Source organism: Myxine glutinosa, chromosome 2 (assembly GCF_964187855.1).
Source record: "Myxine glutinosa chromosome 2, kmMyxGlut1.1, whole genome shotgun sequence".
Lineage (NCBI taxonomy): Eukaryota > Metazoa > Chordata > Myxini > Myxiniformes > Myxinidae > Myxine > Myxine glutinosa.
Window position 1 is genome coordinate 153,555,422 of NC_136262.1, and position 14,077 is coordinate 153,569,498.

A 14,077-nucleotide genomic window follows, 5' to 3' on the forward strand; every position below is an offset into this window, starting at 1 on the left:
CTGTTTGGAGGACGGTACAAGAATACAAGCTTTCACTCGCGTGATGATCACAAAGCCTATCGACACGTGATCCATTTCAAATTTCTAGACTATGACGTCACACTGTGTGGCAATAACGCGAGCATAAAAGCAAAAAATAATGATAAAAGTAAGTACGTGTGCAAGTTTCTTATCGCTGCAGTAAGTAAAGGAAGTTATTAAAGGGTAACCACACTCGTTTCAAAAACTGAGAATTGCAAGATGTGATCATTTGAAATTTTCTGCCTTACACCCTTGTATGAGAACAAAAAGGCAGAAGCACTATTAAGCAGCAAATGTAACTTCATGAATCTGCTGGCAATGTCTGTGCATGTGGCCACGCATTTCCTTTGTTGGTTCCTGATTGGATGCGAAAGACATACCTTCATGCGGCTTTCAGAGCCAATCAGAGACGTCAGATAGGAACGCATGGCTGGCTGCACAGAAACAGATGGGGAGTTCAATGAAGTTGCATTTTTTGCTTAATGTGGAAGTTTTCATACAATAATGGGAAGTGGCAAATTATATGGCAATGAAATGAAGCTATTGTGTGTTTTTACATTTCAGTGTGGTTTCCAAATTTCCTTTGATTAATCTCAAATAATGTTCATCATTGAGACGAATAGCGATGGTAGTACTCGGTAGAGAGCATACCTCTGCCAGGCTGAGCAGTTTACGTTTTGTATCCCACTGATAGGCCGGATCTGTATCCGGACCTGAACCAAAATCGAATCGATTTGTTCTTGTCACCTACCCAATTCATCCACCAGGTTTTGTCATAATCCGTCCACAACTTTTGGAAATATCGTGCTATATATCGTTTTCGGTCCCATCTCTCAATGCTGAGGAATCACTTTAAAAATCCTTGTATCCGGATCCGGATCTTCACCAAAATTTAATTAATGTGCCCTTATCACACACCCAATCTATCGACCAAGTTTCGGCCAAATCTGCCAATAACATTTTGAAATATTGTGCTATATATACTTTTTGGCCCTATCTCTCAATGGTGAAGAATCACTTTAAAAAGTCTCGTATCTGGATCCGCATCTTCACCAAAAAAAAAACCACCTTTAGAGGCCATTTTTCCCCGCAAGCGGGGGTTGGCCTTTTTCGGGAACTGTGGTTGTTGTTGTTTTTCGGTCCCCTTTTTGAAGCAATGTTTTACGGCCGGATGCCCTTCCTGACGCCAACCCTTTTTGCCGCCTTTAACGACAAGCAGGGAATTACCAGTGAACTGGTACTCAATTTGCCGACCTCGGAAGGATGACAGGCTGAGTCAACCCCCCTGGCGTTAATTCAGCGATTGACCGGGATTCGAACCCAGGATCCTAGGTAATCCTAAGCCGGCACCCTAGCCGCTAGCCCAACACCAGGGATCTTCACCAAGATCGAATCAATTCGTCATTGTCACACAACCAACCTGTCCACCAAATTTCATCCGAATCCATTCATAAATTTTTGAGATATCCTGCTCACAGACAGACAGACGGGTGAAAATACAACCTCCATCCACCTTTGGTGGCGGAGGTAAAAAGTGGGAAACTAGCGATCAAGAAGAGGATGGAAAGAATATAGCAGGAAGAAAAGACAAGGGATCTAGGTGGAGAGATAGGTAGAGGATCCCAAAGTCCACAAAATATTACAAGGAAGGTCCATTCGTCGGGCCAGCTGTGTCTCACCTTGGCATTCCCGGTGCTCTGTAAAATGTGAACGAGGGCACGTGCCACCTCCTCCTTGCTCTTTACTGACAGTAGGGGCTCGAGAGCAGCACATAGTGCTCCGTGCCGTGTTGTTATGTGCTCCGCAAACTCCTTGTAGCACTCCATGGGGAGCACCGCGATGCTCAAAAAACGTGCCTTTATGCGTAGGGCTGCAGGTGGGGATGCAGCCTTACCCGCACCACTCAGCTTAGTGGCGGCCCCACTCACACCACCCCCGCCACCACCGGGCCCGCTGCCACCGGGAGTTGAAATGGCGTACCATTTCTCAACAAACTGGCGGCCCCGTACCGCCATCATCGGTATCATGACCAGCCCCACATAACCACTCGCCTTGTCTTTCTTCTTCTTGCTTTTCTCTTGTTCCTGTGGAAGAGGTGAAAGAGGGCATGATGAAGACCAAAAAAAATGGATGGGTTCTCTGGAAAAAAAAACAAAAAAACAATGGACATAAGAAGAAAAGAACAAAGAACAGTGGAAAAAAATGGTGAATAAGCGACAAACAAGAGAGATAAAAATAAATAGCGAGTTCAGGTAAGCAGGCGCTGAGTGCAATATGGGATTGTAATTATTTAAGGAACAAATTGTGGATTAGGATTAGATCACAGATACGATCAGCTGGTTGCATCATCAATACGGTGTAGTTATCGTCATCACAAGTCATTGTAGATCTCATTATGCTACCTCGCTGCATGTTATCTCTTGTGTTGTGATCAGAATGCTGCATCAAGGAGGACGCCTCCCTTCATGGGAGATGTTACGCTTGTTGTTCCACCTGCTCTTGTGACTTACGGACGTTAAATATCTCGCGGTCTTTCAAAAAGAGCATGCCGATGTACGCCGGTGCCCTGGCCAAATTCTGCATTCTTGGGCTGGTATAGAGTGTGGACGCAATGCATCAGCAGCGTAGCTGTACCAAGTTTGCTGTGTTTAACCGCCAACTGTCCGATCAGCTGTACGGATCCAGCACTCGGGAGGAATGAATCCTTTAATTGTTACAGGAGCCCGTTTACCTATGTTGTTGCAATGTTCACAAAGGAGCATCGCCCGTGATCACCTTTAAAGCTTCAGAGCGAAAACCCCCTGCACTGACAAGACTTGGATTCAAATTCAATCCTTCCGGGCTCTACCTCAGGCCACTGGGGCTAGCAAACCCCGTGTGACAATGAGCAATGTCCGTGCATAGCTGCTAAGCCAGCTCCACAAAACTTTTAGGCCGTTGCTCTTGCCCTAGCCAGGTGATAGACCCAGGAGATGATGGTGCATTATTTTCTGGATGGATTCTTGTGTACGGATCCCCTGTAGCCTATATGTTTTCACACATCGCTGGTAATCCACAAATACCTTTCAGGGATGCCTTTTCAAATGAACTATGGTAATATGCCTTTGGCGAGCTGGCTATATGCGCACTCTATTCGGAGGTCATTATGGCAGTACCTGCCGACAACTTGGTCAGTCGGTTGCCGACTGCTTTTGCAATGGCATGAGTGTTTTCACTTTGTCGATTCCACATTTTTGTTAGCTTTTTACCGTCGGTATGAGGCATTCCTGTTTCCCAAATTGTCCAACGATTTGATTTGCTATTTGGCCAATTAGCCGTTTGTTACGTACCTTGTACAAGTGTATGGTCAAGTGTCGAGCGGAAGACGGTAAAGCTGCAAACTCAAACTGCTCTCCCCAAAAGAGGTTCTCACGCCGCGCCTTGCTCGTGGTTCGTGCACACAGGGCGTCATCCACACACACCTCACAGAAGTAGCGGCGTTTCGGTGGAAGGTCTCTCGCTTCGATCACCCACACCCGAAGGGAATTCTCCACACGCCGAGTGTTGTCCTGTCAGGCGGCCGGTGGAATTGGACAAAAAGGTCATGGCTTGGAACATCCTTCGGAGCAATCCACACCGTTGCAATCTTTGCATGTTTACCTGTGCAGCTTAAATTTGGGTATAACTCGAAAAATGATATCAAAGATGAAGAAGTCCTGAATCCATTTTGTATAAAGCATCCTCGACTGCAACCGCTTTAAGTCACCGAGGTTGCCGATTCCAAATGGCCCACCTGCCAACTCAGAATGCTAAACGCCAATCGGAAAAAGAAGATCGTGTACAGACCGTGAGAATCAAACATGTCCACATGGAAATTCTTAAACTTGGCGACTTTATGCTCGGTGGCGTGAGCAATATTTCGAGGTATGCACTGTGGGTTTATCGATAGTGGTCTTTGTGGATTCAATCATTTTGTTCACCTCTCCGTTGTTATTATTCGATAAATTGATAAGCAATTGTCGGATATACATATCACCAGCAATGAGCCTCATTTTATGCCACGTTTCATTAAAAACACAGAACCCAGAGCCGTACACACTTTGTCTTGGTCCCTCCTGTTTGCCTGCAAGGTAGTGGAGCGACAGGGACGCAGTGGGAAGCCGGCTGCAGGTGGAGACGAGGGAGAGGTTTGTGGACGTCTCGCCTGATGGCTCGGCTCCAATTACTGTGCGCTGCCTGAATTATTGATGTCGTTTACATGCAGCACGCTCAAGACAAGGCCAAAATGGATGCTTGGCCAATTTTGCTGCCTGGTTGGATGATGTGTCCAAGTTACGGAATTTAAACTTTCTGAACACTTGTCGTGAAACACAATGAGCGACATTCCAAGATGTGTCAAAGCAACGACTACGGCAAGAATTGCACAAGAAAAACATATTATATCCCACCCGAACAATAATAGGAGGCCAACTTTCAAGTAAGGCTGTGCTGGTACACTGGAGGATTTTTTCCCCACGATTTTCCGGATTTTACGTGAATTCCCCCCGTTTTACAAAAATACACGAGACACGACATATCCAGAAAACATTACCACGTGAAAACGGATTGCTTATGGGAGTTCAATAGAATTGGAGATGAGCATAAAGCATTTAAAGTGCTTGGTAGTGAAAGTAAAATGATGGATTTAAAATAAGGTGAGGAACATCAAAGATGGGGGAGACATCCCCGATGGCTCGAACGCCATCGCTTCTTCAGTCGGACACAATTGGTGAGCATATGTCGCAGACAAACATACTGACGATGGGAGGTAAACGGTAGATTGACACCGGCATGGCGTAAAACTCAGGCTATTGTGCCATAAGAAACAGCCAATGGAGGCAGCTTGCTTTGCCAATAAATCTCCAGCATTACCCGAGCGTAAAGTAGGCAGCTGCTTGGATTTCATGAGGGCCCACCATTGGAATCGATACGTGAACAAACAACAATATCTTGAGGAGCAAATGAGTCTTCTGATGGTTTGACAAGGGATTTGATACCATTCATTCATCGTAGAGGGCATATTTCAATGAAGGTTTGTTTGGTGACGAGGAAGTGCAGCTGCACACTTGTAGTTCCAAACCCAATGCAGGTCGTCGTTGAAGGATTTTGATTCAATTTATTCGGAGAAAGTTCCTTATTAGTGCAGCTCATAGATGCATCGTCATCACGAAAAATTAACTCTGGCCAGTGTGGCATGCAAATATGGATGCTGTGCCACTAAAATACAACGCCAACACATGTCACGATGACAAAGAGCTTGGTTCCTTCACAGACATTTATAAGGGGCTAAATCATCGGTGACCTTCCACACCGTAAAGGTCATTCGCCGCTTGTGATATTGAAAAATACAGCTCCTCGGGACATCTACGGACACTCATCACAGCACACCTTCGGAGTTGAGGTCGAACCCCGATGTATATTTCACACACGGAGACACACACACACACACACACACACACACACACACACACACACACACACACACACACACACACACACATACACACACACACAGACATGTCAGGTCCACATCCTACAACCTTCATTTCCACAATGCCACCAGCGTTTTGCCTTTATGTGCTTTCCTGTTGTTATTGCCAACATGGCTCCAATCTGTAACTGTGCAGCCTGAGGACATCAACTCAGTTTTAGACTGTACGGGGCAATGTTGCTGTCCCTCACAGACAGAAGCGCTTGTTTAATTGTGGTAGCATTCGCAAAGCTGTATCTGAGATGCATTAAAAGACAAATAACCAGTTATAAAAACCACTGGTAACTCTTATTCATCTGGAAAGATTTTTTTTTAAAGTATAGTGCTTTTACACAGAGTTTGTAGGTCATTAAAGAGATGTACAGGGGAGGGGAGGGTGGGTCAATTGAGATGGTGATGAGTCACCATTTTGAAGGAATGGAGAAGGTAACGGCATTGGACAAAGACAAGGAAGCAAATCAATATACAAGTGAAAAAAAACCACAAAGGAATAGATGAAAGTATACAGCTCCGATTTGAGCAGGATTAACAAGAGAAAAGATACCAGATGAGCAGGTGCTGATGGCGATGACAGAAGGAGTGATGGCCATATTTTGAGCAGTCAACGTGTAACAGGCCTTTCACAATAATGTTAATCAACCATGAGCTTTCAACAAAATTGTGAATGGTGTTGAAATGCTCAAAGAATGTCGAAAGTTACCTTTCATCGACTTTATAGTAGATTCTCAAGGAGCACAACATATATTTAAGCTATGGGCACAAATGTGAACGCTAATCCATTGATACCAGACACACGTGGATGCACGTCAGTCATATTACCCATTCAGATAACATTCAGAAAGTCACGTTACCATTTTAACACGAATATCTCCAACTTTTTTTTTTTTTTTGCAATACAAGATCGAGTGAAAGAGCTAACATTAATCACACAAAAAGGCAACCAACACAACACACAAAATAAGGGGAGCGGACCACAAGATGGGGAGAAAGGGGGAACGACACAAACACAACATTTGAGAGCAAGGACATCGAGAGAAATGTGGGAGGGGGAGGGCTTGGGGAGAGGTGGGAGAGGTATAAAACACATCAACACTGCAAGGACTTCCAGGAAAGAAGTTGGAATTTCAATAAAAGTGCATCTGGGGTGAATTAGCGGGGGTAGAAAAGATCAAGGTTTTGCATGGGGAAGTTTTTATGATGGTTTTATGATGTTTTTATTTTTATGATGGTTTTAGAAGATTTTAGAAAATCCTCTCTATCTCTTTGCTGATGACTCCACTCTCTGCCACTCTATTCCTCATCCATCAGATCGGCAGTCTGCAGCCTCCTCACTCTCTGGACACATGGACAAAATCACAGACTGGTTAAACAGGTGGAACATGTCTTTCAATCCTGACAAATCTCTCACTCTTACAATGTCTCTCCGAAAAGACCAACTGGACAACCTCACTTCTGCCATCTGGTCTCACTATCTGCCATCTGGTCTCACTATCTGCCATGATCTTTCCTGGGAAAACCACATTTCCAAGCTGGCCTCCAAAGCCAGTCGCCGACTGGGCATCCTCTGTCATGCAAAGTCTTTCCTTGGCACACCTGAGCTCCTCGTCACATGCAAGGCTTTCATCCGCAGCTCAATAGAATACTCAAATGGAATACAGCTCAAATGAATACGCCAGCTCTCTCTGTGCTCTGTCCTCCAAATATTCCTACAGGTCGCACAAGATCTGCCAGCAACCGTCTTATGGTTAAATTGCCAAAATCAAGACTCTCTGCTCACCTTCTCTTTCATTCCTCTTTACTCCCACTTCTGGAACAAACTCCCCCACTCTCTTCAATCCCACTCCTCCCTCCAGGTCTTTAAAACAGCTGTTCACCACCATCTCTTATCTTCCCCCGTCCAAAACCTTGATCTTTTATACCCCCCCACCCCACCCCCGACCCCTTCCCATGCCTCCCTCCCACAAATCTCCCGATGTCCCTGTTCTCTGCTGTTGTGCTTGTGCGCTTCCCTCTCCCTCCTCATCGTGTCTCCCGCTCCCTTTATTGTATGTTTTGTGTCCGGTTTTTTTGTTTGTTTTTTTTGTGATTGATGTTAGCTCTTACACGAGCCTTGATCTTGGATACAAAAACAAAATAATAATAATAATAATCAGTTCATCTTTGCATCATAATATATACTTATACCAAGTTTGGGCAAAATCCCATCGACGGTTCACAAGTTAGAACAGCAACAGATGTTTTCCTTAATGTGACCTCTGACCTCTTCATCCAAAAATGTAATCAGTTCACGTTTACATCATTGTAATACCTGTACCAAGTTTGATTTAAATCCCATCAGCTGTTCTCAAGTTATCATATTTTTACCTGACATGACCTCTGAACTTTGATCTGTTGATGCCACAAGCCAATCAGTTCATGTTTGTATCATAAACACGAATACCAGTGTTTGTTCAAAATCCCGTTACTGGTTCACGAGTTGGCGCAGCAACATAATTTTTACTTAACATGACCTGTGACCTTTGACGTCTTGATCCTGAAATTAAACAGTTAATCTTTACATCATTATACATACCTGTGCCAAGTTTGAATTAGATAGCTTCAGTCATTCTCAAGTTATAGACCTATCCCAGACTTTAACCTTTGACCTCTTGACGCCAAAATCAAATAATTTCATCTTTGCATCATAATACATTGTTGCATAAACTTTGGGCAGAATGACATCACTGGTTCACAAGTTATTGCGGTAACAGGATTTTTACCAAACATGACCTCTGACCTTTCACCCCGTGACCCCAAAATCTAATCAGTTAATCTTTACATCATTATACATACCTGCACCAAGTTTGACTAAGATCCCTTCAGCAGTTCTCAAGTTATCGCAGTAATGAAAGCCTATCACGGACGGACGGACGGACAACCTGAAACCATAATGCCTCCCGCGACTTCGATAACGGAGGCACAAAAAGTAAATCTAATGTCTTGCTTACCACCACCTCCGGCAGCTCGTACTCTTCAAAATCAGGTCTGCAATAACGACCATCACTGGAAGTGCTCTCATCATCTTCACCGTGACGGAGAGAAGATCCTGGAAAGAAGAAGCAAAATGGACATGAAACAGATATTGTGACAGAAAAAGATCAATGGACAGAATATCACGAAGTTCAGGTGTGTGTGCATTGTGGAAATAAGACATCAATTTCATAAATTAGTCTTCGTCTTCTTCTTTGCCAGCCAGGTGTTCACATACCATATCCCCTAGTAAGAGATCAAGGGCTCAGAACATGCAGAATTGGCCCAAGTCCTTGAGCAACTGTTTGGCTAGGCCTGACATCATCGTCGTGGATAAAGGCAGGAATTTGGAATTTGTCCAGAGTGCCAGTGATAGCTCCACTACTCTTGGTGAAGGTCACCATGTGATCTTTAACGCTCACCACCTCATGCCGGCACACGGGATACCCAGTTTAAGCACCATCTCACGTCATCCATCCTCATGACCATGATCTATATGAACCGCATTAACCCTTCCCAACCCAAACCAATCACTTGCTTCCTTTCAGCGTTTCCTCCACCTCAATGATCACGTCGTTTTACATTTTCATTGAAATTGATTTGCACTCTCACCATCATCTGGTACCGTCTACGATTCAGAGGTTGCTTCTTCAGGAACACCATTCAAATGTCTATCCAGCAGCTCGATCTTTAACTTCCTCATCTATTCCATCATCTTGTCTGTCCATTTTAATCCTTGCCTTCCTCCTCTTCCATCAACATTTCCAATCAGTATTGTTTTGTATTGGTTGAGGTGATTCTCAGCGTGGCCAAATATTACACATTGGGTCCCTCTGAACGATAGTTACACCTGTGACCGAGTGAAGCTGCTAAAACACTGCCATGGCATGACTGGAGAATCAAAACAAAAAGTTTGGAGCATTCACGGGAAAGATTGCTGTGATGAGAGGAAGTTGTTTGCGTCACTGTCGTGAGGAACAAGCAGCCACCACCGGCAAATTGGAAAATAAAGAAAACAACAACAAAACATTTTCAGGTCTCTCTTCTTGGACTTGTAAATAAGTGTATATTTTGTGAAAAGATAAATTCTCAAAACTCACCAGGAAGCAGCTCTTCATCAACAGAACCATTCGACACTTTATGCTCCGCATTCCTGCAGAAAACAGATTTTGTAAAGCTGTCGTTAAATAAATGTCACAAATAAGAAACAATAGCAGAATAAAAATGCCGTCAGGCAGGAGAAAATCAGCTGCATCGGTTCTTTGTGTTTTCTACATTCAGACAGAAACACCACCACTACACTGTGCTACCCTACCAAGTATCTTCATACCTGATATCTCTACTAACCTTCACTCTTTCATTCCTCTTTTCTCTTGCCTCTGGAACAAACTCCCCCACTCCCTTCAATCCCACTCCTCCCTCCAGGTCTTCAAAACAGCTGTTCACCACCATCTCTTATCTTCCCCCATCCAAAACCTTGATCTTTTCTGCCCCCGCTAATTCACCCCAGATCTACTTTTTTTGAAATTCCAACTTCTTTCCTAGAAGTCCTTGCAGTGTCCATATGGTTAATACCTCTCCCACAGCACTCTCCCTCCCACAGATCTCTCAATGTCCCTGCTCTCAAATGTTGTGTTTGTGTCCTTCCCCCTCTCTCCCCATCTTGTCTGCCGCTCCCCTTATATATGTTTTATGTGTCAGTTTGACTTTTTGTGTGATTGTTAGCTCTTTCACGAGCCTCGATCTTGAATAAAAAATAATAATAATAAAAAGGAATTGAAGACAATATTTATCTGCTGGGTTTAGAGTAAAGAAAGTTAATAGAATTTTAGAATGTAAATAAAGTCATTGTTAAAAGACCTATATTGATGTTAATACAAAAAGGAGAACGGAAGCAAAAACATATTTTCAGAAGGACTTTTACATATTAATCAATAATGCTGTATTTGGAAAAACTATGGAAAATGTTAGGAATGGACAAAACATAAGACTTGTTACATACCGGAAACAGGCATCTAAATTAATTAATAAACCAAGTTTTCAAAGGTTGGAGGTGTTTTCAGAGAACTTATTGTGCTTTTCATTTGAATAAAGAGAGCATTGAAATGGATAAACCTATTTATATGGGAACATCAATTATTGACTTGTCAAAGTTGTTAATGTATCACTACTTTTACAACAACTTAAAGAGGAGATATGTGGATGATATTAATCTACTTTTATGGATACAGAGTTTTATTTTGAAAATCAATACGGAAGATATTTATGAGGATATGTCTCAGGATGTTGATATTATGATACAAGCAATTATAAATCAGATAACAAACTATTCTCGACAAAGAATAAAAAGGTTATTGGAAAGTTTAAAGATGAATTGGGTGGAAAGATAATGAGTGAATTTGTAGGATTGAGAGCAAAGGCTTATGCTTATAAATATATTGATAATAATATTGACAAGTCAGGAGACGACGATGGTTCACGAGCGAGCGGTATTCAATGACAAAGGACGGACTATAAGCGAAACAGGCCCGGACTGGGGGGTTCGGGGGCCCACGTGGCAGGTGTCGGCCCCTGGATTGCGGTGTACATGCCTATTTACAAAGGGCCGCAATGCGCTGCATGCGCAGGCCTTTAATTTAAGAGCCAGCTGTACGTAATTGTGTGGGGTTTTGGCCTGGAAATGTCAAAACGAAGGTTCCTGACCTTGAAATGAGATAGAATATAATGTATAATCAGTTATGACGTTAGTTAGCTACACAATACCAAAAATTGAGTTCGATTCTGACAACTTTGAAAATTTGACCTTTGTGACCTTCAAAGGTCAAAGGTCGAAGATTCTGAAATTTGTTGGAAAACTTGTATTTCATGATGTATGTGATAATATAAAAACATGTATGACATTTCACCCTATCAGGAAGCGAAGAATGTAATAAAACCATCAAAAATCGACTTTTCTAAATTTCGTGACCTTGTGACCTTGACCTTGGGGCGAAAATGAAAAATCGAGCTCCGTGGGGCTAGACACGTGACATTGGCCTAACCAAATATCGAAACCCCTGTCAGATTCCACCAACTACCTCGGAGAAGATGTAGCTTGAAATCGGTTACCCCCGAAAAAGACATCTTTTTCGGGCATGGCTCCGCCCACAATGGCGCAATACGCCCACTCTCGGCATGACACAACTAGATCATGATATCGACCTCCCACCCAAATTTCATCAAGATCGGATGATATCATCGGGTAGTTATGCTGCGGACAGACAGACACACAGACACACACCCATGACGAATATAGTGGTCACTCTGACAACTCGTGAACCAAAAATAGTGATAAAAAGTTAAAGGGGGAAAAGAAAAATGTAATCAAAGAAACAATAAACTTTGAACATTATTACAAATGTTTAACCTTTGAGAAAGAAGAGTACAGAAAAATGAATACAATAAGAAGTTATAAACATCAATTATTTTCAGAGGAGGTAAATAAGAAGGTATTGGGGGCTTTTGATGATAAGAGGTTTATTTTAGACAATGGAATTGACAGCCTCCCTTATGGTTATAAGTGTTAAGATAAGTATAAGTGTTAAGATAAGTATAAGTGTTGAGATAAACATGAGTTAAGATATTTAAAAGATAAGTATGAGTGTTAAGATATAAATATGAATTAGTTTAAAAAGGAAATGGGGGTGGGGGGGGGGGGGTTAACGGGCTCCCCCCACCTTTTTTACTGGCATACAAATGGTATAACCAGCAATAACCAAACCACAGAATGGAGAAAATCACATCCTTGGTATAAAAATGGAAAACGTACAACTCAGGGGGTTCTCAGACAAGAGCAACAAGAGAGGTTTATCATTTCATCTCTGCCTAACAAAGATACTTAAACCAAGAACCAAGTTCAAACATACTGTCACGTCCGTGGCCAGCCTTGGACCAGAGCAGTCTTGACCTTGGCCTTGGACCAGAGCAGTCTTGACCTTGGCCTTGGACCAGAGCAGTCTTGACCTTGGCCTTGGACCAGAGCAGTCTTGACCTTGGCCTTGGACCAGAGCAGTCTTGACCTTGGCCTTGGACCAGAGCAGTCTTGACCTTGGCCTTGGACCAGAGCAGTCTTGACCTTGGCCTTGGACCAGAGCAGTCTTGACCTTGGCCTTGGACCAGAGCAGTCTTGACCTTGGCCTTGGACCAGAGCAGTCTTGACCTTGGCCTTGTACCAGAGCAGTCTTGACCTTGGCCTTGGACCAGAGCAGTCTTGACCTTGGCCTTGGACCAGAGCAGTCTTGACCTTGGCCTTGGACCAGAGCAGTCTTGACCTTGGCCTTGGACCAGAGCCGTCTTGACCTTGGCCTTGGACCAGAGCAGTCTTGACCTTGGCCTTGGACCAGAGCAGTCTTGACCTTGGACCGGACCAAACCAGCCAACCAGTTAACTCCGAGGTGTATTTCGAAACTTGGCGGGATTATCGTTGGCGCGCGCGGGAAACGTTAAAGGCCTAATCTAGTCAGACGGTCTCCACGGGATTTTATTCCTCGACCCACAAACGAGTAAACGAATACGACACAAAAGTGAAATGCAACAATGATGAATTTATTAAAATAAACAGGAAACGTTTATGAACGTTTTTAGCTCTTTCAAGAGCCTCCATATTGTATACAAAAAAAAAACAACATAAAATGGCAAAATAAATGTTGAGGTTAAAAATAACCTATTATTCCTAATTTGAGATGTCTGCACTATTAAGATACACGAAACAGACAACGGGATGATTGAAGAAAATAAAAATAAAATGCACCCTTCGACGTGGCACTGAGCTCTGGTGTCGACGAGTACTTCGTTGGGATCGGTCGCTGAGAGGACCGCACGTCAAGACGGCCGAACAATGGCGCTGGTCGATCGTGCAGCGCACCGAGCAGTGCAGCAGGCGGCCAACGTTCCCCCGCTCCATCAACTTGGCAAAGGCTCCACAAAGCCACGAATGCTCTCTTTTTAGCGCACACGAGGAGAGCGACCGTCGACCACAAAGCGAGCATCAGAGAACTATAGACTGCTTCTTCTTCCTCCTCCTCCACAATCCACGACCAAAGCGACCGCAGCACCAGTTCGACTTTCGAGAGACAGCGACAGGAGTCAGGAAGGGACGCATCCTCCTTTGCCCCTTGCTGACGTCACTCCCTGACGAATCCTGACATCCCATTACATCATCCCATGGCTCCTCAACCAGTCACGAATCTCGGGGCGTGGTTTCTCCGTCTCGAGTCAGAGAGGTGGCGTCCAGCCATCCTTCGGGAATGTTTGGCTGGGTGGGGTTCCCTTGCCGATCGGAATGTCCGGTATACTGTCGGCTATTATGGTTGTTGTAATGGCGGCCCTTTTTGATGAAATAAAAACGGAGGGAACGACAACGGCACTCAGAAGAGAGCAAACCTCCGCCTGGTTGGCCATATCACTCAATGGTGATGAATCACTTAAACATAATACGAGCCGGATCGGGATCTTCACCAAAATTGAATTGATTCTTCCTGATCGCACACACAACCTGTC

At 43.8% G+C, this 14,077-nt stretch overlaps 1 protein-coding gene across 1 annotated transcript in view; it reads right to left on the bottom strand.

The window, feature by feature from the left end:
* The window catches only part of LOC144890813 (disabled homolog 2-interacting protein-like), a gene marked incomplete at its 3' end in the record, with an annotated part of 55,192 nt that overhangs the window by 19,388 nt on the left and 21,727 nt on the right, over positions 1–14,077 (bottom strand). The window contains exons 2-6 of the mRNA XM_078772653.1: positions 9,640–9,692; positions 8,518–8,615; positions 3,794–3,931; positions 3,351–3,569; positions 1,701–2,105 (exon numbers count right to left, since the gene is read on the bottom strand). Coding sequence (XP_078628779.1) covers positions 1,701–2,105; positions 3,351–3,569; positions 3,794–3,931; positions 8,518–8,615; positions 9,640–9,692 — 913 coding nt within the window. The remainder of the gene's footprint in view (positions 1–1,700; positions 2,106–3,350; positions 3,570–3,793; positions 3,932–8,517; positions 8,616–9,639; positions 9,693–14,077) is intronic.